The sequence below is a fragment of the Zonotrichia leucophrys genome, chromosome 1, assembly GCF_028769735.1.
Source record: "Zonotrichia leucophrys gambelii isolate GWCS_2022_RI chromosome 1, RI_Zleu_2.0, whole genome shotgun sequence".
Lineage (NCBI taxonomy): Eukaryota > Metazoa > Chordata > Aves > Passeriformes > Passerellidae > Zonotrichia > Zonotrichia leucophrys.
The window spans coordinates 18183536-18209126 of record NC_088169.1 but is presented as its reverse complement, the minus strand read 5'-3'; the positions used below and the strand labels follow the sequence as shown (position 1 = coordinate 18209126).

At 44.4% G+C, this 25591-nt stretch overlaps 1 protein-coding gene across 2 annotated transcripts; it reads right to left on the bottom strand.

Moving 5' to 3' along the window:
* Positions 1 to 1338: 1338 nt before the first annotated feature.
* ASB9 (ankyrin repeat and SOCS box containing 9) lies at positions 1339 to 16477 on the bottom strand. 2 transcript variants are annotated; one of them, XM_064708098.1, is made up of 8 exons: positions 16148 to 16477; positions 11496 to 11575; positions 10429 to 10536; positions 9400 to 9550; positions 8704 to 8838; positions 7165 to 7356; positions 3953 to 4119; positions 1339 to 2790 (listed from the first exon to the last, which is right to left on the bottom strand). In XM_064708098.1, the coding sequence occupies exons 1-7, from the start codon at positions 16239 to 16241 to the stop codon at positions 3995 to 3997; spliced, it is 885 nt and encodes a 294-aa protein (XP_064564168.1). In that variant the 5' UTR covers positions 16242 to 16477; the 3' UTR covers positions 1339 to 2790; positions 3953 to 3994. The 2 variants fall into 2 exon arrangements, with proteins under 2 accessions (XP_064564168.1, XP_064564177.1); XM_064708107.1 differs by lacking the exon at positions 11496 to 11575 and having other exon boundaries at positions 10429 to 10511.
* Positions 16478 to 25591: the final 9114 nt, after the last annotated feature.

Sequence of the window (25591 nt, the reverse complement as noted above, 5' to 3'; positions counted from 1 at the left end):
CAGCAGGATTCAGGCTGGAACTGCAGAGCAAGGCAGCCTCCATTTTGACAAATACAGTGCATGTGTTAAGCAAGAAAAAGTGGATTCCGGAGCATCAGGTCTCAGACCCATGGTTCTCAAGAACGTGAGTCCAATGGGAATTGAGCCTATCCCATATTAGGCTTAAAAGTACCCTCTTTTTCACCACTTACCTACTATTTTTCAGCCAGTCTGTCCCACTTGGTTAAGCTAGTAAAATTTATTTCCTTCTTAGTCATCTTCAGAAGAATTCATGTCAGTGGGCAGGCAAGAGGACATTCTCTGAATATGCTCCAGAGCTGTATGTTACATTTGCTAGATTTGCATGTCTGTCCTTTCCAGTTAAGAGAAAATATAAAACAAGGAATGCACAGGACAGCTGTGGACCTTTGCAGAAAGAAGAGCTGTGTCCTGGGATGTGGCTGATCCCACCTAGCAGCTGCAGAGATTTATTGTACCAGATATATTTCAATAAAACAAAAGATTGTTGTCTCGCTTAAATCCATTGTTTTCTTTTGTTCAAGTGTTTGTAATTCCACAGATTCCATAAGCAGCTCTCTATCCATTAGAAAAAAAAACCTTGTAAAGCAATTTGCTGGCCTTGACCTCGCTCTTTGAGGGCAGGGACTCCCAGAGATGCATCCAATGGAGAGGGAATGACTGTCCTTCCACACCTGGGCACTGACAGACACCTGCTGGGCCTCTGACCACATGGGACCTCCACTCTCACTTCCAGTAAAGGGCTCCTGCTGTCTACAAACACACAACAGCACCAGAACATTGCATGCGCCTTTTGTTTAGCTGGCAGGAGAAATAAATTTATGCAAATCAGTTAAAAATAAAAACCAAAAACCCAAAAAAAACAAAAAACCCAAAACCAAGCTGAAGACAGTGACCATCTAAAATTACATCTTTTCCTCCTTTGTGTAATTTCTTTCTCCTTTTCACAAACCCTCAAGTGAGCAAAGAAGGAATTTCAGGAGTCCAGCTCTACATTAAAACATCGACAAAACGTAAGATTTGTACAGTATCTGCATTTTAGTCTGATATTTACTATAGTTTTATTTGAAGGAAATATTCTGTTCACTACCTGCCTGCAGGTGGGATTGCAAGAAATTAGAATTTAAAACTCCATAGTATCCGTTGATCCACAAAATTAGGTTTATCATTTAAAAACTGAATGAAAACAAATTAACAAGCAAAAGAGTATGAAATATTTATTTCTGAGAAAATATCCTACAAAATTGTGTGACTTAACTACCATTAAACTGTTTACATAAAAATAAGAAAGAATGTGATTAAATATATTCCTGACAATCATTTAAATCCTGCATTATATTTTTAATGGTTTCAAATATAGAAAAAATCCAAACCTCACCTATAAAGAGCTTATTCAGTTTGCATCTTGTACTTTTACAGTTTATAACTGGATAAGTGTTGATGCATAGAGCTGCAATTCACCAGTGTTGACCACAATTTTTATGAAAATAAATAAGTAAACACACAGAGATGATACAAGCTGAGCTTACAGAATTCATCCTAATTCCACTTGGGCAGAGAAGTTCAAGTAAACAGAGTCATACCATGAAATTTTTATAAGAAAAGCAAACTAGAAGCAGCACCCTCACCTGGTTCTCAGAGCAATTTTTTCCTGGTATTATAATTACTCCTATAAACCCATTGGCTGAAGTTACAAAATAAGATGCATAAAGGCAAAAGTAAAATTAGTACATACAAAAATATTCATCATCTTCTTCCTCATCTGGAATATAATGAGATGGATCTCCAGCTTTCCACTGTGTCACCAAAGCACACTTTAATGTCCAAAATTTAAGCGCTAGGTTCACTGTCCATTCCTTGCCTGTTCAATGCAGATTCAGCTTAATTAAGACAGTGATTTTAGAATATACCTTCCCCATCCCAGATATCTGCTTTTATTTAACCTCTGTGAGGACAGATGTCTACTTTTTCTCTTGGGCATGAGGAAAACAATATAGAAGGCCATCTTAAACCAGCCAGTTGATTTTTACATGGCTCAAATATGTGTGTTGAATTGGGTCAGATTAGTGACACATTCCTAAGTGTCTCTATCACCAAAGGAGTTAGACACCTGTGTTTGTCATTTTGTCCCATTAGGGTACAATTAAGTGTCCCACAAACCCAATAGAACTGTGATGTGTCAGCACAAAGGAATCAAACGATCACACTGGATACCTATAGCCAGCAGTCATGCTGTGCAGACAAGGATTTGAATTGTGATTTACATCAAATACCAGCATCCAGGCAGCATTTGACCTCTCCTCTCTAACGTTCCCCTCGCACAAGGCAGGCTGGCACTGCTCACACTGGTGAACACCAAAATCAGGTTTCATGTATCTGAAGGCTGCCAATCTCTCCACTCCTGAGCTGAGGGCTCTGTATCTCTCATTGCTGTTGTTACTGATTTCAGAAGTTTCTGCACTCCCAGCCCTCTCTTACAGTCTCCACAGAGAAGTGAAAAGGGATCTCCAAAAGCACTGAAGTGTGTGGCTGCCCCTTGAGCTCAGGGGTGACATGGAAGCCCCTCAGTGCTGGGCACGCTGCTGACCCCAGGTGATGCAGAGGCACTTTGGTTTAGAGCTCAAAAGGAAACAGGGCAATGGGAAGAAGAGCTGGAGTCTCAGCATCCTTGCTCCCTCATACATCCATCGGGCAGCTGATATCCCCAGGGGAGCACCCAAGGGAGCAGAGTGGTTACAACTGCACTTCGGTTTGTGGCAGCAGGACCCATTTCTGAAAGGGAAAGAAAAATGCCCAGTGTTAATGTTTAGCTGGAAATAATTGCTCTTATGACCTCAGTGGAATAAGAACTACATATGACATGCACTGAGTCAACTGCCAGCAACTGAGCAGGGGGCAGTAATTGCCCACTGCTTTTAAATTTGGAACGAACTTTGATTTCATTGTTTGTTTTATGACCACACATTAGAGACATTATTACCACTCCCATGGAAAAGGCTATGAATGAGGTAGCAACTCTCTCAGAAAAAAAAAATTTTATCTCATTGTTAATATTTTCTTGGGTGGAGAAGGGGTGTAGAAGCTGTTGTTTTTCTGATGCATACTGCAAAATGCTTAGGAAATACCACCTAATTTTCAGAGCAGAAAAGAGGAGCACTCAATGCCTGCTACTGATAGCCTGTTAGCCTGTGTCCTTGAAAATTAACATGCTGCAAGGAGAAAATGGGTAGTTCTGAAGTGTAGCTCTTCTATGTCTAAAAGTATCAGGAGTAATTTTCTTTATTGGATGATTAAAAACTTTTGCCCCGCTATTATGGCACTGTATGGAGCTGCCATCAGCAGTGACCTATTTGCTGTCAGGGCAGAAATGCTTCTTTCAGATGCTGGCCTAAATGCAAATAATTGCTGGTTGGTGCTTATCTGCTGGCAGTGTGATACCCTTAGAAAATAAATAACTTCTGTCAGAGGGCCTTCCTTGCTTGGCAGCTGGGTTCACTTGGGTTCCCTCCCCTTCCTCGTGGTGCCACGGGCACAGCCCTCACAGGTGACAGGCATGTGAGAAAGCTCTCTGCAGCTCTCCTGGTGTGCCTCATGGTCACATGAAATGCTGTTACTGCTGGGCTGGATATGTGTTTTCTTTGTAAGGGCTTGTCAACCACAAGACCTGTGAAATTGTGCCAGAGAATCAGGAGATCTATTTTAAATTGTTACACTAATTTCCTGTGCTTTTAAGGGTGCCCTCACATCAAATTTCCAAGTTTCACCATGCAGGATTGTTCCTTTCCAAATGGATTTGGTGGGGGTGATGTCATTGGAGACTGAGCAAGTTGGTCAGTCCTGTGCTTCTTTGACCTGGGCTTTACTGGAGACCAAAAACTGCCATAAATTATCATTCAAAAACTGGCAACACTAGTGATGAAAAAAGTCAACAAACCTTCTTGTGTTATTAAAGGCACTGTTTTCAACATGAAAAGGCTCAAATGTGGAGAAGGAAATGTTTCAGCTCATCGGGGAGGAGAAGTCCAGTTATTTTTTGATGCTGCTGGTGTCCAAAGCACCTCCTGATGCACAGGCGGCACAGCTGCATCAAGGACAGTGGCCCTGAGAGAGATCCAGGGAACAGGTTACACACATGGCTTTGTAATGCCAAGACTATAAACCTGAAACAGCAGCTGTGCAACCCACCTCCTGCCACCCACCTCTCACCAGGTTTTCACAGTCAGCAGTGAAAAGTCAAACCTGCATCCCCCAAAGGACACCTGCCCACCTGCAATCCAGTTCATGCCTCGTCACTCTGTCATTACTCAAGCAACAGCCTTTCCCTTTTAAGCTGTACAAATGTTTGTACTGTCTGAGAAGAGATGATTGATGCTACTTTAAAAGCCCTTCCCTCCTCTCACTCCCCCAGTGAGATCAAAGCTTTCACTCCACTGCTTTCTTGAGGCATATTTCATAACAGTGATGATGAACACAGAACAAAAGAAGCACTTTATTGTTCTTTATTTAAACCTTCCAGGTGAACTGGTCCCACATTGATAGATGGGAGCCCTGTTGAAGAATCTTTGTCACTTTATAAAAAAATCTAAGTGAAAATCCTTTTCAGGAAGAGGAGGGTCCTATGTGAAGCTCTACCTGCAGCACCCACCACTGTTCAGCCCTGCAGAGCATGGTTTGCACAGGGGTGATGAGTGTGTAGGGGGGCAGGGGCTGTGGGAGGGGAGGGCAGGTAGAAGATGGGCACCAATGAGGGGGTTGGATGCAGGGAATGGGGAGAACATGAAAGGGACACTGCAGAGAGCAAGAGGGAGGTGAGCTGGGAAGGGACAGTTTAGGTCCTCTCTCTCCTGCAGAGCAGAAGGAAGGAAGGGAGGCCACAACAAAAATGCAGTGAAGTGGCAGCTTTGATCAGCTTTTGAGACTTCCCTCCTGCAGGACACCACACTTCCAGCAGCTCTGCAAGGCTGAAAGCTGCTGTGCTATCACAAGGGCTGCATCCTTCTGCTAGGAGGCAGCATGAGAGTTGTTACCCTGTTCTTGGGTAAAAAACAAGGCAAACTAGTTAAACTATTGCAGTATCACTCTGCACTTGTGCTTGACTCTGATCCCACAGATAAAGGCTCTGCCTGCAAACATCTCACTAAAAAAACAAAAGCTTCCATTAAGAGAAAAAACAACCAAGCCCAAAACATGAAGACTTATCAAAACACAAGTAGTGACACTACACTGGAAAATATTTTGCAAACACAAGCACACAGTATATTTTTGGAGCACTGTCTAATTCTCTCACCCCCACACAGGACTGTCCCTGAGATGTAAGCAGGTATGATGATCCAGCAGCACAGTGAATTGCTAGGAAGGGAATCACCACAGGCACTACACCTGCCCTGGGCTGGTCCTGGGAGGGTGACTGGGTCAGCACACTCACAGCTCATCTCTGGTGGCCAAACACTCCCTGCAGGCTGCCTGGCCATGGGCTGCAGGGCCATGCAGCATCCAGCAGCTGGCTCTGGGGGCAGAGGAGCCTGCATGGAGGAGAGCAGCTCCTGCACCACTCTCCCAGATCACAATTGCTCAGCCAGCCAAAGCAGCCACACATCAGCTGTCCACAGGCATGACCCCACTCAGAGAAGGGCAACTTGGAGAACATCAGAAAAACCACTATTCCACAGGAAAATTCCCTCCAGGCATTTATTGTTTCTGATTTTGATTGCTGAATTTCACTTAGAAAGGTCCTCACTGCCCATGCTATCAGCTCAGTCTGAGCAGTGTTCCAGGCCAGCAGAACAGGGTGTGCCTGAAATGTTTTTGTATCTCAAATAAACAGGACACATGCAGTGCCACAGGAGTCAGGAACTGAATGCAGCACAGACTGGAACTCAAAGAGATCACTGTTCTGTGTGCCATAGATTAGACTGGGAAACCAAATATCCGTTGCTCATGCATAACATGCACAGCACAGTTGTTTCCATGCAACTTTCATGTTACTTTTTCAAGCAAGGCCTGATTCATCACTTTGTTATTTCAATTTTACCTTTCTATGGCAACAAGCTCATCCATGTGTAACTGTTTTAAACAAATCACGAATTTGTTTAAAATAATGAAAATCCAGATTATTTAGTAATGTATATAGCTTGCTGACTGACTGAGAAAAACTAAAGGAGAACACAAGTATAAAAATGAATAGACACTATGGATCTCATTCTAATTTCCCTCAATAATAAGTAACATTTTTCTCCATAATTCATTAAAGATTTCATAATCAATAAAATAAAATAAAATAAAATTACCTGAAACTATTAATTTACAAGTATGAAATAGAATCTTCCTAAATTTTAAGCTTATGGTTTGATACTGCTGTTATTATTCAGCACATAAGTTTGGTCTTTAGAGAAAGTCTAGTGTATAAATGAATATAAATATATAATTCCTGTGCAATTTCCCTTAATATTAAAAAAAAAAAAAATCATGTAGCCTTTAATTTTAAAGATACTTTTTCTATGTAACAGCTTGGCCCAAGAATAAAAGCAAACGACAAAGAATTAAAACCCATGTTCAATATATGTCTTCTAGTATTACATGCATTAAATTTTTTTGGCTTGCAAATCTGCATTTATGCATTTGTGCTGAGACAAACCTGCCCTACTATATCTGATCTACTGTATATCCAGAGATCCCAAACCTCATCCTCCCTACCTAGCTTTAATTCCCATCAGAGGTGATTTGCTGCCTGCATTTGTCAGCATACCCCATGGAACACTCCTGGGTCTACTGCTGTCTGACACAAGGGAACTGACACATTCTGACTAAATTCAAAGCTTTAGGCAATTTAAAAAAACTACCATTAATTTATAAGGCATCTTTTGCTTGTTTGTTCACCCTAAACTCTATTTTGCATTAAATGGCAAGGTCAAGATGATTGCTTCCTGATGCAGAAGATTAAAAATCTGGAGGTTCAGGATGGGTTATTTTTCTTATCATTATCACAGTCAGTTCACCACTATATTCTGGCACTTGAACAATGTCCCTATGTCAGCAAATGGAGGCAAGCTCAGTTATTCCCAGTTTCCTAGCGCTAGCAGCCTGAAACCGCCTAGCCCTGTGCAGCAGTCTGTGTGGGTTTTCCCTAAGAAAGGTTCTAAGGGGCACCTTCTCTCTGCAGGAACAGCTGGCCCAGAGGGCAGCCAGGTGGGACCAGCTCCACTGGCCTCTTGTTTTCAGCATTCTTCAGCCACAGGTCTGCTCCAAAGTCCATCAGCAGCTTCGCCAGCTCCACGCTGCAACTCCTGGCAGCCGTGTGCAGAGGGGAGTCCGGGCCCTTGCCGTTGTTCACGTTTGCTCCTGAACAACAGGAGGAGCAAACAACAATGAGAACACACCCATGCCTGCACAGCAGCCCATTTGCATTCCCTGCACCAGCTGCTACTTCTCTGAGTAACACACAAGTGCCGGGGCCTGCACCCAGAGCTGGGCTCCCTTACGCTGGGGCTGGGTGCTACAGCTTGCATGAGCACAACTCTCACTGGCTGAGGAGTGGGGCTGTGAATAGGAAAATGATCCCAGAGGAATGGTGCAGCCCAGCCCAAGGGTATCTTGGAGCAAGACAGAGGTGTAGTTCCACCTATGGCCCACCTCTGCTTCCCATCCCTTAAAATAAAGGCAGGATTTCAACAGGCTCTGTACTGGAGGCTTAAGCTTGTGGGATTTCCAAAAAGTATCTGCTAGTGGGAAAATGTGAGGATGGAAAAATTCTACAGGTCCTTGGTCAAAGAGGGCATAAGCACCCCTGATGAGAGTTCCCCCATTCATTACCCTGGATTAACGGCTCCTAAAACACCCTAAGAAAGGTGAGCTTTATAATTCATTATAATTCAAAACATTTTTTTTTATAGGACACATTCCTATATACAGGAGGCAGCAGAAAAATTTAGCAGAAAAAAGAAAATAGTTGCCAAACATTTAATTTAGATTAAATTAAAAATATTTCAATTAATTTGTATATGACTACTTCCAAAAAAAAAGATCACTGTGCTAAACAGTGACCTGCTAAAATGTGATATATATAATTCATGATTTTTGCTTGTTTTTTTCTAAAGTAGCTTTGTTGGTCCATCATTTTTGTACCAGCTATGTGGCCACTTTAGGTTATATGGCCCCTTTGGCTAGAAGACCTGTACTACTGTGGATAACAACAAATGGTTTTGTGTAATTACCCAAGCATTTAGACTTACAGCTTTGTGTGATGCAAAGGATATAGTGCTGAACCTTCTTCTGGGTTGAAGTATCTCCCACCTTTTATGAACTCATTGGAAATCAAAACATGTTTGCAGAAATACTATGTAAAAGTCAATTGTTTTGGGTAAAGAGGAAGTAAAAAATAAATTTAAAAATTAAATTTCTTCCTGTTCACTTCAAATAACCACAGCATCACATGCACAGACACTGGAAAGGATAGCTTGTTGCAGACACAATCAGCCATGTGAAATCCAGGATCACCCATCATTTTGTTGGGAGCTATCAAGCTGCATTCTTGATCACCCTGCTACCACATTTAACCAGGGCTGCTCATAGGAGTGAAACATCTCCTGGTCCCAAAGCAGCAGCTCCCCTAAATCTTTGATGCAAAGATAATCCAAAGATCGATGTTGCAGGAAATGAAAGTACACCATTCTTTATTTTGGTTTTTACCTGACTCAAGCAGCTTCTTGGCACAGTTCACTTGCTGGTTCTCACATGCTACATAGAGTGGAGTACCCAGGTGCTTGATGTTGTGATCTATATTCACCCCACGGGACGCAAGGAGTTCGACACACTGCACATGACCTTAAAAGGGATAAAGGAAGAGTCAACTCACAGAGATCAGGCTTTTTTTTTGCACCAAATTCTCTGTTGCAGCAGTGTAGTTTGGCAAGGATTCAATGTTTTGTCAAGAGGTGGTAGTGTAATACTTTGATCCACTCCAATGGATGCAGCCAGCAAAACAGGAGCTGAAAAGCCCCATTCAGCACAGCAGGCTAAAGCCTCACAGGCTAAAGCCCTCACATTTTATCTGACTCATTTCAGATGTCTACTGAAGACAAGATTAATCACTCCATGTTTCTCTCCATTCCTTTTGAAGCTAGCCAGACATCTCCCTCAAACACCCACATTGCAGGCAGCTGATCTGGACACTGCATTCCCTTCCAGGTGAACTCAGAGGATCTGATAGCTGAGCTGACCTGCCCTTGAGGAGCAACAGGGGTGGGAAGAACTGCACCCCTCAGGATGAGACCAATTAGCAAGGCATTTTACATGAACCAAACCAAGAAAATTATCTTCTTTATCTCCCTCCTCCACTTCAACAGTGCTAGCAGCATGGAAAGGAGGCTGATGCCTGTGGGTTACCTCTCTTAGCAGCTTCATGGATGGGAGATGCCAGGTCACAGGGTGGTTGCAGGCTGGCTCCATGCTCCAGCAGTAAATTCAAGCAAGCCACACTGCCACTGACACAGGAGTTGAACAGGGGTGTGTGCCAGTCAACAGTCACTCCATTCACCTAGGGAAATTAACACCAAAATCCAGCAAGATTTTGTCTTCCTGGTATTTCAGAATTGATGATAACCAGTTTCTCAGCAGAGAATAGGGGTTTCAATATTCTTTATTTAACTCCATGCCAAAACTCCCCAGTGCTTCTGAAGACTACAACTTTTCATTAAAATGATCATTAAAAAAGTATTTTTTTTAATTTCCCCCAAGTCTTTACTGCAAAAAAAACCAAAAATCATCAGGGCCATTCCAGGGTCTCTCAGGAGTTACCAAGCTAAATGTATGACCATTTCTCAGTTATCTCAGCTGAAACACACCTACCTATAGCCCTGTAGTGAAACAGTCCATTTTTGGCCAAAAGTGTGCAGCCCTTCCTTATTTTTTATTTATTTTTTTAAATTTTAAACTGAAAGGTAATATCTGGTAAGGTAATGCATGTTATTCACTATAATTTTGATGTTAGCTTGAAAAGTAGTGGACATGAGACACCATTTCACCATTTTACTTGCATCTTGTTTCCATTTTCTTCCCATTTTTTATCAGTTGATTGTCACATTCCTATGCCTCTACTTAAGATTCTGTGTATTGATTCCAATAAGATTAATGTGTGCATAAAACAAAACACACTCTTAAATGCTGAAGGACTATAAACACTTTGCAAGATGAACTTCACTTTGTTCTTGTGAAAGATGAGAACATTTCATCCTCATCTAAAGAATAATAATTGTTGCTTATATCTGTGCTTTTTGGATTGCTTTATTAGAAGTGCATGTCATAAGTACCTTAAGCAGAGCTAAGTACCGAGTGCAAATCACAGAGATACTCTGCCCTGACATCACATACAACATACTAACACTGGAGAAGGTGGTCTGTCCATCACCTACTCACCTGAGCACCATGTTTTAGCAGGACACTGGCACAGGCAGCATGACCTCCTAGGCAGGCTTCATGGAGAGGAGACACCTGGTCTGCTGTAACAAGATTGACATCATTCCCCTGATAAGATAATGGAAAATATAATTACAACCAACTACTAAAACCCCCATACAAAAATCCACAATAATAAAAAAAAAAACCCTTCTTTAAAAGCCTTATGTAACCAGACCTTCCCCAGCTGCCTGGAGCTATTCCTCTCACAAAGTAAGAGATGAAGGAGATGAAGAGGCTGGGATGTTTTGGCTGGAGTGGACACTGGCAGAGCATACCTGAGGCCACGCCTTGCTCACCCTGAAAACCAGCACAGAAGCTGAGTGCACTGTCCAGTGGGACAGAATGTTGTGGTTGCTTGACTGGCTGGAACCCTGAAATGCTCTTGAAGTATTTTCTGCTCTTTGCCTCGAGGCAACCACTGAAGGAAAAAAATGCATCAGAAACATTGGTTGGATTCCACAGGTTTTTTTGTTTCTAACAATCCTGGTGCTCCAAAAGACGAAGCTGGAAGAGTCTCCAACACCCCTTCCCTTTCCATTACCTCCTTCACAGGTTAAACCCAGGAATTTTGAAGAAACCAAGGGGTGAGGTTCAGAAATCACTTCTACCTATCCCTGACCTTCTGGAGGGACCAGGGATATGCTGAGGCACTTCAGAAACAAATGTCTGGTGACTGAATTGAAGCCTCAGGCAGACCCACAACTGGCTCCAGAGCTGGCCCCTCAGCTGGGCACCAAAACTGCTCACAGGCACACACAGGACGTGCAGAGGAGCTGCCCTTGGCCACCCAGAGATCCCAGTGATCCCATCACCTCTGCCACAGTTAACATATCACCCTGGATAGCTCAGTACTTCACCAAATTAGTGCACAAAGCTTGCGCTGGGCAAGGAACTGACTGTAGGAAAGAAAAGCCTGTTGCAACTAATAATTGAAGTTTCACAGTTTCACAGTAAAGCACAGAGTGCTGAACATTCATCCACTGAACAAACCCTGCAGAGACCACAGGAACCCAGGGGAGAGGTACCTGTTCAATGAGCTTCTTCAGGGAAAGCAGACGCCCATGGATAGAGGCCTCATGTAAAGGAGACCAGTCTGAAACAAAGTCTGTACAAAAACAAAGACAAGAAAAAGGCTAAAAACTCTATTTCACTAGCATACTTTACTTCAACTGTGTGACCTCCCTTCTACTTTATTGGAGCTGCCAAGATTTCTTTGGAGCAAATGCTGTGAGGGAGACAGACAAGAAGATGGTTTCCCTCTGGTGCATTTTAACTCATCCCATGTTTGCACTGTGCAGCTGCATTCCCCTCCAGAAGACAGGGGAGGGATTTGCAGAACATCACCTGGCTCTGGCTGAGCTTGTCCCTCTCTCTGAATTATTCCCAGTGCCTTTTTTTTTTTGTCACAGACTTATTACATTTTACCAATTATCTCAAAAGGAATATGTTTTGAAGAGGGTTTGGCTGGTCAGTCATTTACCCCTGCTCAGAGCTGGACTAGAGTCAACAACAGTTGGCAAGAGAAGGGACCAAAGTACAAGGAGACAAATTGTGCTACCTGTTGATTTTGTTTTTCAGTTTTCAGTGTTTGCTATGAGAGGTGCATTTTAAGTAATAGCTGTGTTCTCTGCATTGCTGAAACCACAAAGTGAGGTTCAGTATTACAGATTTTATGGCTCAGAGCCAGCTGACAGCAATAATCCCTCTGGGAGATATTTATGTCCCAGCACTCAGAACCCAGTGTCTGCTCTGTGTCAATGTCCCAGGTTCCCCCTGGGAGGGAAGGGAAGCCTTTACAGAGGGTTCACATTTCACACAGCTTCCTGTGGAAAGACATTTTGCTGTTCTCTGGGGGATGTCCCACTCTCCTGCCACTAACTACAGAAAATGCTCCAGTGGCCAATTTGCTGGCTGAGCTGCTGAGGTTCTCTGGAACCACATTAGAGCACATGCATGGAATGGAATCCTTAACAGCAGGAAGTCTGCCTTCAGTAAAAAAACTCTAATAAGCCACTATAATTCTTTAAAAGAATGTTTACACATAAGCTGATGATCATACAGGTTTTAAATGAAAAGAAGGTATATTTAGGCCAGACATAAAAATGTGGTGGTGTGAAATAATGGAACAGGTTGCCTAGAGAGGTGGGAGATTCCCATCTGTGGAAAGATTCAAGGTCAGGTTGGACGGGACCCTGAGCAACCTCATCTGTGGAAGGTGTTCCTGCTCATTGCAGGGGTGTTGGACTAGATAATCTTTAAAGGTCCCTTCCAATCTAAACCTGGCTATGAGTCTATGAATTAGCTTTTAAAGAAATCAGTATTTCTTGTGATTATCACTATTTGAGCTCTGCCTGCCTCCTTTTATGTTCCATGGGCTGCATCCCACAACAGTTACACAGTTTCATGAGGGTTCCAAACATCCTTTGGCTTTAGCAAATGGACAGCCAATTCTGGAAGCTGTGGTTCTGGTTCATAAGGATAGGAAAACTGGGCTACAATTATTACAGCACAGAATGATTTAAAAAAAGCTGACTAAACAAGCTTTGCTCTAAGTGATGTGTGTCAAATTGATGCTTATCTGACTGTGCTGTTGTTCCTGCTGGTCCTGCCTGTGTTACAGTCAGTTGTGTTTCCAGGGTATGTAAAAAGTTTTTCCCATTTAGAAACTAACGCCATTGGCTAAACTGCATGAGTTGTAAAGGAAGTATGTTTATAGATATTCTAAAAATCTAGATTGAAGTACAAGTTTTTTGAGCTGCAACTTGAACCTTTTTTGGCCACACAAATATTGGCAGGCGTTTGTGTCTGTACCAACCTGTGCACTGTACCAACTTATGATATCATCATGTCATGATGATATAAGAGGGACATATCCATGTGTGGATCTTATCCATTCAGTCCTTGCTTGAGAAAAGATAGATTTCTGCTGAAACTAAAAAGAGCCAGACCAGCCATCTGCGGACTGGCCGTTGGCTTGCAAGTTTCCAAGTTTTAACAGTGAATTAAAAGATTGACCATATAAGCATTAAAAATAGATGTCAGTGAAAAATCAAAGAGATACATGCTAAGACATAATCTATCTGGGAGTTCTGTAACTGAGAGAAACCTAGAGTTTTATCCTAGGTGGAAGTGGAGCCCCATGGAGTCCCTAGGGAGTCCATCACACCAGCCTTGGATGCCTTGGGAGGAGCAGGATTAAAGGCTTGACTGGTGATTAATTGTGATGGCATAATTCCAGATCTGCTGCCATGAACTGCACAGCCCCAGGCTGATGTCTCTCGCCCTACCTCTACATCCACCAAACACCTCTAACCTGAAACAACGCCAGGCAGGCAAACCCTCTTGAAGGAATGGAAATTTCCCCAGTTTCTTGACCCAAGGCATAACCTCCTGGCAAATAACCCTATCTCTATTTTCTGCCTGCTCCAGGCTGGAACTCAAGCTTCTTGCCCGGAAGAGGAGAAAGGCTGCAGTGGATTTCCGTGTCCCACTGCCCTCTTTTACACTTCAGAGGAGGCACACTGTCAGAATATGAAAGATCTGTATTGTATTTGATTAAGACCTAAGCAAATGTCAGTCCCAGCTGACCATGGGCTTTCAAAATCCTGATCTAGTGACTTTCATTAATGTGCCCAGAGCACTCTGCCACCAGAGCTGCACATGGAGTAGCAAGGCCAGCGTGCGTGGGGGACATATCTGTTCATTGTATGTACCACCACTGCAACAAGGATTCCTGGCTGTCAAAAACAGGTACAACTGCTCTTTCACAAATAAACAAGATGATTTGTCCAAATTTGAAATGTACCCATACCTTAGTCCACAGGGAGGCTGAGTCAGACCTCAAGAGTTCAGCACCTAGATATCCACATGCCACTGGCTTTCAGTGGCTTTGGGTCACCTAGCTCCCCTTCCACGGCAGCCAGCCCAGGGTTACATTAAACTCTGGTCATATTTGATGGCATTGCCATCACTCAGGCATGTGACACTGGCAGGGTAGTGTACACAGAGGGAATCTCATAGCAATAACCACGCACACATGCAAATTCTGACTGCTCCCTGTGCACAACAGAGCTCTCACAGGACCTTTCTAGAGCACTGCTTTTTGTGGCGATGGCTGAAGCAACTTTTCCCAACCTCTGACCATGTGAGGGCATTCCACCCTCCATGCCTGGCCCCAGGCTGGTTTCCTCCCATGCCTCTCACACACTGTGCAACTTGAAAGGGGCTCTTAAGTCCTTCCAGTGTGGGTCTGCTCTTCCATTTGTATTTGCAGATACAAAATCCTAAAGCTTTATACAGAAAAATATTACAAATGGTATTATTCATACTCAAAGGCTGTCCCTTAAAGTTTGTGATATACACAGCCTGAGCCAAATACATTCCTGCTGGAAATTGCCAGCAGAGCTTACTGACTGCTGAGGAACAGGGAGACACGAAAGGAATGGACTAAACTTTGATTTTCAAAGGACCAAATGATCTGTGTGCAGCACTGTGCCATGTGGGATTCCCTCCTTCCAGCCTCCATTTTTCTGGAGCTCATCTCCAGTGCGCACCGGTTCTATTTCACACTGTTAATAATATTGCTGTGCCTTCCTGCCCACCCCAGCCTCAGGCTGTACGTACGTGGCACACACGAGGGCCGGCAGACTACACTGCAGATAGGCTGATCAGCCTTGCATTTTGGTTTTATGGTCTTAATTTTCAACTTGGTATTAATGGAAACATCCAGAACAGCCCATAAAAACAGCAAGGACAGCATAAAATCACATTTTCTGAATTTACCCCATTCCATCTGCACTCGCCATTAGATGAAGGAGTAACTTCACAGAAACAGAGCTACACTGAACACATCCAGCTCAGGATATGAAGTTAAATTACTTGTCTTTTTTTATCATGTCATATTTTCAATGGCTCTGGGCCAGACACAGAGCAATGACTGGAGTGAGGCCATTTGTCTGAGTAACTGCTCACTATTATGTGCCCACAACAGCACTGGTCACAGCAATGCCACTGCAGAAGAGCCCAGTGGGCTCAGCCTAAACCACACTTAGAGCTGTTCATTTGAAAGACAAGGGGAAAGGACAAAAGATAAAGGGGAAAAAAAAAAAGAAAGAGAAGACAAAAATGAAAAGCAAAAATCAAAATAATCAAAAGAAAGAAGGAAAGTAAGAAGGAAGGAAAAAAAGAGGAAAAGAAAAAGAAAAAGAAAAAGAAAAAGAAAAAGAAAAAGAAAAAGAAAAAGAAAAAGAAAAAGAAAAAGAAAAAGAAAAAGAAAAAGAAAAAGAAAAAGAAAAAGAAAAAGAAAAAGAAAAAGAAAGAATTGAGCCAGTGCTGAGCTTCCTGCTGGCACTAATTTAAGTCAAACACGCCACATTTCAACTTATTTCTCAGCGTTCTGCGCTCCAAGTCCTGCATTTGTTCCTGCCTGCACAAAATGCAGTACAAGACCAACCACTCTTTTCTATGACACGAAAGAAAAACAACCAAAACTTCAGTACCAAACAGAAATAGCTTTTTAAAATCCCCTCAGAAGTACAAAGGCATGGGGGTGTTTTGTGGGGCGGACTGAGTTCCTGTCCTGAAGCAGGACACAGGAGCAGCAGCAGCTCTGCAGCCTGTCCCTGTCCCTTGCTGTCTCGGGCAGGGCAGAGCCCTGTCCCTAGTTGGTGTCACTTACCCCTCATCCGCGGGGCACCCGCCGGCGCTGCACACGCCTGGCCTCCAGCTCCGTGCAGCTTGCTGGCATTTTGGTCTGTTCTCTCATCATCCATCTCAGCCCTGTCTGCCCAGCCGCTGTTTTTTCACTTTGTGCTCGGTGCCCAGAGTTCAAATTCCATCGTTCCCGGCGAGCCCCCAGCGGCCGGAGCGCTCCCTGGCGCAGACCGTGCCCGCATGAGCCGAGCAGCGCTGGCGGCGGCCGGGCCGTGGTGCCGGCAGCTCCCCGGGCACGAACCCGAACACCTGGGCTGGGATTTGCCGCAGCAGCTCCCGGGCTGCCCTGCTCGGCAGCCAGCGACCCAGCCGAGCGAGAGATGTGCCTGATGTCACATCCTCTCCAACGCGACGCCCAATCGGGGCGCCCGCCGCTCATTTTTTATCAGGAAGGAAATTCTTAGTTTGCCAAAAATACGAGACAGAAAGAGCCAGTTCAACTAGTTGAGCACACTCTGCCTGCAGGGGATGCGCAGGGAGAGCCACGAGCAGGCGCAGCTCTGCCCCGCTCCCCGGGCAGGGTTTGCACAGCTCTGCCCCGCTGCCCGGGCAGGGTTTGCGCGGCTCTGTCCCGCACCCCGGGCAGGGTTTGCGCGGCTCTGTCCCCGGGCAGGGTTTGCGCGGCTCTGCCCCTCTCCCCGGGCAGGGTTTGCGCGGCTCTGCCCCGCTCCCCGGGCAGGCTCTGCGCGGCTCCGCCGGTGCGCAGCGGGCGCGGCCGGAGCGCGGAGCTGCCGCCGCCGCTGCCCGGCCCCAGCGCCGCCCGTCCCGCAGCTCCGCGCTGCGTGCGGAGCGAACTGCGGCGGGGCTCGGCTCCCTTCACCCTGCCCGGCTGAGCCCACTGAGCCACACCCGCAGTTTGGTAACGAAACAGCGTCCTTTTATTTTTAAGCAACTTTTCAGCCTAAACAATCCATCACATACCAAACAGCATCAAAAAATATCCAAGCCAAAAAGTGTTCATTATTTTTTCAGGGGGACCTCTGCCTCATTTCTCTGTGTTTTTCAAAAGTTTTGTCCTCGCAGATCATCATTATTTGCACTATTTTCGTTCCAAATTTAGTATAATTTACCAGCACAAAATCCATTTTCTGTCACTAAATATTAGAAGTGGAAGTAGGCAGAACTCCCATGCAACACGTTTTAACATCAACCTGGATCTCAAGATAAGCAACACAGAACTTCAAATACAGATTAGAAGCAGCTTGCACGACGCAGAGACACAACAGAGCTTTTAAGCATTACAATACTATTTTCCATTTAAATAGCAAATACACCCCCAAGTTCTACATAAACAGGCCTAGCTACAGAAATTACTTTATCCTTATTCAAGTGCAGCCATCCTTGGTGCATAGAAGTGAACAGTAAAGTAGAATCTACAACACTTAATGGGTTTTTTTCTGTTTACAGCGTGTCTTATAAAATGAATAATTTTTTTTTCTCCTTCAAAAATCTAACATTTTTGTAATTCAATAGACTGTTCTACTATCTTGGTTCTTTTTTTCCTTCCACTTGCTAATCAGTTTTTTAAATTGTGCAGATAAATTTTATAATGATTTTATTATTATTAGCACAAATATTGCTCCAAAAATGAAAACGCACTGCTGGTAAATCTTGTCTTGGTATGAAAATTCAGCCTTGGTTTCTGAGGATGCAAACCACAGAATTACAGAAAATTGGGCACAAAACCTAAGATTTGTTCAATTTAACTTCAGAATCAGGGTGAGAAATCCTAGCTTTTCATTAGCACTAGTGAAGAAATATAGGCATTTTCAAACCATGCTTTGTCTCACCTATTTTAGATGTCTTCTCTGGGGGAACACATAAGGGAATTTTAGAGTCAGTCTTCACTGACTGTAAAAGGGATCCCTAAATCGTGAGCAGAGAATTAGCTGTGTATGTGTAAAGAGCTAAAATCCACTTTATAATATGGCTGAATTGGCAGCCCAGGTCCCAGCTCTGACACCCTGAGTGCTGTTCTGTGCCTTGTCCTGCACAGCCTGTGGGTGCTGCAGCTCAGGGTGAAACATTGGGTGGCATTGCCCAGTGCCTGACCACAGAGGCTCAGCTTGTATGTCAGAGAGCAGGGTTTGACAGACAGCTCAGACAGATTTATCTGCATTGGTCCAAGCTGCTGTTCCCTGCCTGGCTCCCAACTCTCAGCAGAGATTACCCAACACAAGGAATGGCAGCACTGGCCACAGTTTGATGCCACAGCCGTCTCACTACATGGCCCATGACCATGGCCCATTGTGTCAGCTCAAAAACCTGCAAAAGCAGTTTTCTTCTCCAGCCTGTAAACTCGAGCTCTGAGACCCTAGCACATGCCACATCCTCCTCTAAGGCAGTAATTTCCAGTCAGCAAGCAAGGCAAACATCTGGGACAGCCGTGTTTTAAATCACAGCAGTTAAACCTGCCAGAGCTTGCCCGCAGGAGCACTAAAGCACTGGTGTCATTTCCAGAGATGCCTGGGTTTTCTTTGGAAAGCTGCTGTGAAATCCTTGAGCTGACACAAAATGGAGAAGTTCTCCCTTGGAAAAATTAATAATACTGTCCAGTATCCCTAATTTCATTTCCTCTAATCAAGTCTCTCCTCCAGAGGCTTTCCTTCTTTCACAGTTTTTCTGACATGAAATGTTTTCATTTTCCTTCCTCTCACGCTCACAGAAACTTCCCTTTGCAAACATTCCATCAGCCTGGCTGGGGACCAGACAGAGTTCTGCAAGTTACTGTTCCCTTCTGCAGGATGGCCAATTTACTTAGCAAGAGAGACTCTAAATCAAAACAAACAAAAAAAATCTGAAGAAGGCATCAAACACATCTTGGTTTCCTCCTGGCTACATCAGTAGCACCTGTGGATCTGTGCTTTAATTCATTGCAGATGTAGAGAAGCACCAAGATTTCCCAAGGAGCAGGACAAACTTTGCATGAGAGCTTGCAAACAAGGTTATTGTATTTTCATCATGTCAAGAAGGGGATTAGGGGCATTTTCCCCAGAGAGAGAAAAGCAACAACAATCTGGTTTTCACCACCTGATGCCAGTTGACTCTCAGTGAACATCTGTGTAAGCATCTTCATATGTTACAAAATATATCTTGACATTGCTTTCTGAACTGGATTTAAAACACATGTATGTACTCCTGCTCAGGCAAAAAGCATCCAAACCCTGAAAGCTGGTGGGTTAAAATTTGGTTTGGGTTTTGGTTTGGTGTTTTTTGTTTTGAGTTTGGGGTTTTTTTGTTTGTTTTGTTGCTGTTGTTGGTGGGTTTTGGGTTTTTTGTTTTTTTTTCCAAATCATTGTGATTTCTGTCATTCCTGGGATGGTTTTTGTCCTCTCTTGTGGGCTGCAGTCATGGTTTGCCCACATTGCCAGGTGAGTTGTGTGGTCAAACATCTCATGTGACAAGAACACTCCAGTAAGCAGACAGTGGGTGTAACAGCAGCAAAAGTGTCAGTCCAGTCCTTGGGAGCTGTAATGGTTTTTCAGCACAGACTGCCAGCATCTGGCAAACTGTAAGGCAGTCTTGTCCAATCCCAACTTCTAAGTGAAACCCAAATCCAGGCATAGAGCAGATTTCAATTTCTTTCTTTGCCTTTTCTAACTGTTCATTAATAGTTTTGAAAAACAGTGGGAATTCTTTGGTTTGCTGGCAAATTTTTTTGGTTCCCAAACTTTCCAGTGTAAAATAGTCATTTCTAAAGAAATAAAAATTACTTTCTCAAATATATTAATTTTGGCAGAAACTTCACATTAAAAAAATAGTTTTCCACTAATCCCAGTGGTTAGACCAGTGTGGAGAAAACCCAAATGTGGCACAAACAAGCTCAGAGCCACAGAGGCCAGCTGGGTTGGCCCTGCTAAGCAGCACTCACATGGCAGGTCCCACACAGAGCATGTTCCCTGCATGGTGGGTATTCCCAAAAAAACCCATTTTCCATGCCTTTCCCTGGTTTCTATCTCTTCCCACTGCATATCAGTACCAGGAAGCAAGAGCAGTAACAGCTCAGGAGTATTGGAAAGATGGAATGGTAAAAAACGGTCATGGGATGGAGATATTTAATGGGGAGTGTCCTCTGCCCCGGTGCTTCTCTTCCCCTGTTTCACTGGGGTCAGATGTTCAGGGCTTATCCAACACATTACATTTCAATAAGCTCTCCCAACCACACCCACAGGCTGCTTTCCAGACCTTGGAGCCCACCTCTAGGAATTTCCCTCATGTGGCACAGCTTTCCACACTCCTGCATGTGATGGGAGCAGCCAGCACATTCCAGCTGTCCTCACAACAGGACCTTCCAGCAGCTCCCTTGGGAAAAGCTGCCAACGCCAACACTTCTACAAAATGCAGCTGTGGATTTACACAAAATTACCCCAGGATCTCCTAAACCCTTGTCCAGAACTGGGACTTCTGTTGGCTTCTAAAAATGGGCTTCAGAAGGCAACACTGCCAGCTCAACTGCTTGAGCAGCAGTGGCAGTCAAAGGAAATGTCCCCAGACCCTGCAGCTGGGTCTGTTCCCCCCAGCACCCCAGGCATGGCAGGTGCTCCCATTTTACTTTGGTAAGGATTTTTAGCATATTACTGAGGTGGGTGAAATTACTCAGCTTCCCTGAACAGCATACTTGTCTCCCTGCCCTGCTCCTGGGTGATGGCATTTGGTGCAGTGGAGAAGAGTGTGTGTAGAATAGTCAAGCCCATAGGAGCTGAACTGTTCCCAACATTATCTTCAGATCTAAGAAATCCACTCACCTGCTGTTGGACAGATTAGCTGCTTGTACCAGGAGCTATCCACATTTTCTCTTTTGAAAATGCAAAGTTGGGGCTGCAGTAAGCAGCCAGCTGCAGCAGTAGTGTACCTTGGTAGAAGTTTCCTTTGCTGTCCATGAGCACAGCTTGGCTTTTGTTTTGCATGAGGCTGGAAATCCTCTGAAACAGCCAACAGATGCTGATTTGTGGAGGGATAGAATGTAAGAAAATAGTGCAGAAGGTAGTCTCACACCTGAGGAGTTGCAGCTGTACCAATCACCAAAGATTAGAAACAGGTGTGCCCTTAACAGGCCACAGCTGTGTTCAGTAAGAAGAAGAGTGCTGCAAGAGTGGCTTAGCTGGGTGAGGAGAGTGTTTGTTTGTTGTGCTGTGAAGAGAGCTGGAGTTTGTTGGCAGTACTGTGAAGAAGAAGGGATCAGTGGTGTGAGGAGCTGTCCATGAGAAATCATCATGAGATAGTATGGAACTTTTGCAATACGATGACAACCCTGATTCACAATGCTGATGTAGTATAAAGCGTTTCCTTTCCTAAAGGATAATGAGCTGAGCACAGTGACAAGCATACACATTTTGTCTTAGCACTGCAGCCAGCTTGGCCACTCATCTGAATATCTGATGTTGCTGCAGAAGGAAAACCTCCTCTGGGAAATGATGTACAGAGTGCAGGGCTTACCTGGGGCATAAAGATGGAAATGTGTGGCAGGGCTGCCTGGCCCTCCCCTTCCTCCAGCTGTGGGACATGCCTAGTGCACAGCAGGACATGCCTGCAGACAACCTACCCCCAAGGCTCCCTGACCTGGTGTGGGTCACTCCACAGCAGCTCCCAGCATCATCATCCTCCGTGTCCCAAACTAGGAGTGACAGAGCCTCCCTAGGACCCCACAGCCCCTGGTGGGTGCTAGGCAGGGGAGGGTCTGCAGGGGAGGGTCTGAAATCCTTGGGGAGGATGTTGGCCAGGCTCAAGTTCCCTGGGGGAAGACAGAGTCAGAAGGAGATGATCCCTCCCATCCCACTGCCCCAGGCTGCAGTGAGGGACAGACTCCTGTGCTCCTGCACCCCCAGAACCCACACATACCCCCAGACTGCTCAAAGGGGCCAGTTCCCCACACCCCTACCCTCTTCAGAGCAGAGCTGGGAGCTGGCTGCACATGCAGACCACAAAGCAGTTCATTCTTCATTGAAGAATGGTTTTTATTTTCTTATCACTTGTTCCTGTGACAGCATTGGGGCAGGCATCTGAAGATCTGGAACAAGCCCCTCACTCAACTTACTGTTTCATCTGATGACAAAGTTTGCTAGAGATTTGTACCAGCAAAGAGAATTATCTGTTAAAATGTACCAAGGATGAGCCTTTTTAGTCACATGCTTGAGACATACTAAAGAAAAATAGAAAGGGGAAAAAAAAAAACCCTAATGAGTAATTTTATGGTTAGTGACAAAACCATATTTTTTCCCAAGCTGCTGCAGGCATGAAAAGCCCAGGTATTTCTCAGCCATTTACAATGGATAAATAGCAGACAGGGAAATTTTTTGCACAGTAAATCATTTCAGCTCAAAGGTTTTCATAAATATCAAATGAGGTTCCCTCCTGCCAGGCATCCAGCAGAGCAGCTGTGGTGCCCTGCAACCGTGGCTGCCCACAGTGAGTGGGAGGGAGATTTTGAGGGTAAAACTGGAAAGGACTTTGAGAAAAAAAGCAGTGTCAGCTCAGGGGGAAATGTCTTGCCCTCTCTACACCAACAGCCTGCAGGAACCTGTCTGTGGAAACAAGCTGGAATTACTTTTACTTGTTGGCATTGATTTAGAGGAAAGTTTTCATTGAAGTCTTGGAAATTCCCAACCCAAAAAATGTGTTCCTCAGTCGCTGTAATTATGCAGGATGCCATGTTTAATATTTATGCCTTGCTGTAAATCTGTGGTGACCCTGAAAGCACAAGTTGCAAGGAAAAATTACCACATTCACTAACTAGGAACTATTCTGGGATACTTGAGGATAAGTGGTCTTCAACAGGTACTCAGCAATGAAAGGCAGAAAGCTGCTGGGACAAAGTATTTTTACACACATCAGGCTCCAGGCAGCAGGAACTCGCCCTCTGAAACAGTTAAAAGCAAACATCTCCCTGTAGGATAATGAGACCCAAATAATATGCGAAGGATGACCCTCTGGGCCAATGCCCTTAACAATTTTTTTGTTTAGTTGCATTGTGATAGAGACAGAATGAAAAAGGATCACTAGTTTCTACGTAGTTTGATGAGTACACTCTTTTGTTTTTAATGCAGAAAATGTGAAAAAAATGTGCCTTGTTTCGATTCTTAGTAAACCCTATCACCCTCATGGGGATTGGTAAACCAGCCTTCAAAGAAATTCAGGGCTAGTGTCACTGCCCATAACAATTTGTTCATTGTGACCAAAGTAAAATAGGTATTTTTGTCAGCATTTAGTGCAAGAGAAGTGCAGAGAACAACAACCCTTCCACCCCCACCCAAAAAAAAAAAGCCCACCAAAAAAAAAAACCACACAAAAAAACAAAAACCCAAAACACAAAGAAGATAATTTGGAATCATGTTTGTGAAGCTGGAAAGCTGGAGAATTATATGGGCAACATAAAATTAGTAAGTCTGTGGAGTCTTTAATTCTTCTCTCCCTAAGACAAAAACTTGCATATTTCACTCACAATCCTAGGAGAAATAAAAAAGTTAGAACAAGTTTTCTCTGGAAATCTCTACATCTCCTTCCCTTCCCATTCTGTCTAATTTCTATTATGTTAGGGCATGTTAGCCTCTATAGCCAGCAGGTAGACTTGGAAAAAAATGAACCATTCACCGCAAGAGTATCCTGCTAGCAAGTCCCTGGTAACAGACAGCTAAAAATATAGCAGGATGCTGCAAAATTCACAGAACTGAGAATGGTTTGGGTTGCAAGAGACCTTAAAGATCCTCTAGTTCCAAACTCCCTGCCATAGAGAGGGACATCTTCCATTAGAGCAGATTACTCAAAGCTCCATCCAGCCTGGCCTCCAGCATTTCCAGGTGCTTAAGGACTCCACCATTCCATGGTTATGGCAGCCAAGGCTTCCCCTGAGCTTCACTTTCCCCCTGGCGTTTCCTTATTGGGGAGAACAAAGTTCAGCAGAGCAGCTCTCCTCACTGGCACCCCTGCCACTCGGAGAAGGAAGTTATCATAGTTATTATTATAGTTATTATTAATGCATTCCAGGAGCTTCCTGGGGCCTTGCCTGTGCCCCACTGTTGTGCCCATCCAGCAAATATTGGGGTAGCAGGAATTCCCCATGAGGAGCAGGGCTTGTGAGTGTGAGCCTGTTTATAAGGATCTCATCCATTCAGCCTTCCTGGCCAGCTGGCCTGAACAGGCCCCACAATAATGTCCCTACCCTCCCTTTAATCCTGACCCCAAGGACCTCAGTCAGCTCCTCATCCACACCCAGGCAGAGATCCCTGCACTCCAGCTGGTCACTGACAGAGAGGGAGGCTCCTGCTCCTCCTCATCTTCTGCCTGCCCTTCACAAAGGTCCTGTGTCCTTCCATTCTAACATTCCAGTCACAGGAGCCATCCCACCACATCTCCATGATGGCAATGAGGTCACAGCCCTGCAGGTATGACATGCTCTGCTGATTCATCTGTCTCTCCCCTTCCAAATGTTGTTCTCAAGTGAATATGCAGATTATGCTTTATTCTGCAACTCCTGATACCCTTTATTGAAGATTTTTCAATTTTAAACCTGACATAGTTTTTCCTTTGCTTGCAATGTCCATTGTGAGTTTCTATAAATAGTATAAAATTTAAAAATAAAGACATTTTCAAGAAATAAAAATCAAATTACATAGAAGTTCTGTGTGGAATAATATGTATTTGACAATAATATATTATACATCTTATGCAGAACATAAAAAAAAAAAAAAACCACAGTGAGGAGCAATTGGCATGTGGGAAATGGTAATTTCTGATAAAAAAATTACACAAAGGCATCAGGAACCATCACCCTAGGATACAGGTCAGACAGATTTTTCAGCTCAGATTTTCAGTCAGTGAACGTATTTAATTTTTGTTCTTATCAGACTTGCCCTGATGCCATACTGGACACACCACCAGTATTTTCAATCCAGTAAAGCCTGGAGGGATTCAATCCAGTAAAGCCTGGAGGGGTGTTAGATGCCAGCAGCAGGGTGTGCTGCAGGGGAAGGTCAGGCCTGGCACAGAAGGTGCTGGGCAGCCCCAGCCTGTGTCTCTGTCCTGCAGAGCTGGCAGCGAGTGCAGGCAGGGAGGGGCACTGAGGGGACTGCAGGGCAAACACAACATTTATTTCTGACGTGTTGGAGGGAAGAAATCCTTGAGGAGGATGTTGGCCAGGCTCAAGTTCCCTGGGGGAAGACAGAGCCAAAAGGAGATGATCCTCCCATCCCACTGCCCAGAGCAGCACAGCCCATCACCAAAGAGAGAGCACACAGGTGGACAGACAGACAGACAGCCTCCCTCACAGCCTGCTTCTGCCTGGGAAGGTGGGGTGTTGGCACCTCGAGGCAGATGAGGGGAATTTCAGTTCCTACAGTATAACAAGTTTCAACAGTCTAGCATTTCCCTACACTTTTTAATTTCACTCTCTGAATGACAGATTCTACTGGACAGA

What these genes read in the sequence shown, in the direction of transcription:
- ASB9 (XM_064708098.1), bottom strand. Translation starts at nt 16,241, where the DNA reads ATGGATGATGAGAGAACAGACCAAAATGCCAGCAAGCTGCACGGAGCT. An exon ending in CCATGAAGCTGCTAAGAGAG is followed by an intron (nt 8,839 to 9,399) that starts GTAACCCACAGG and finishes ATCCCTTTTAAG; the next exon opens with GTCATGTGCAGTGTGTCGAA. An exon ending in CAAGAAGCTGCTTGAGTCAG is followed by an intron (nt 7,357 to 8,703) that starts GTAAAAACCAAA and finishes CCTGTTGTTCAG; the next exon opens with GAGCAAACGTGAACAACGGC.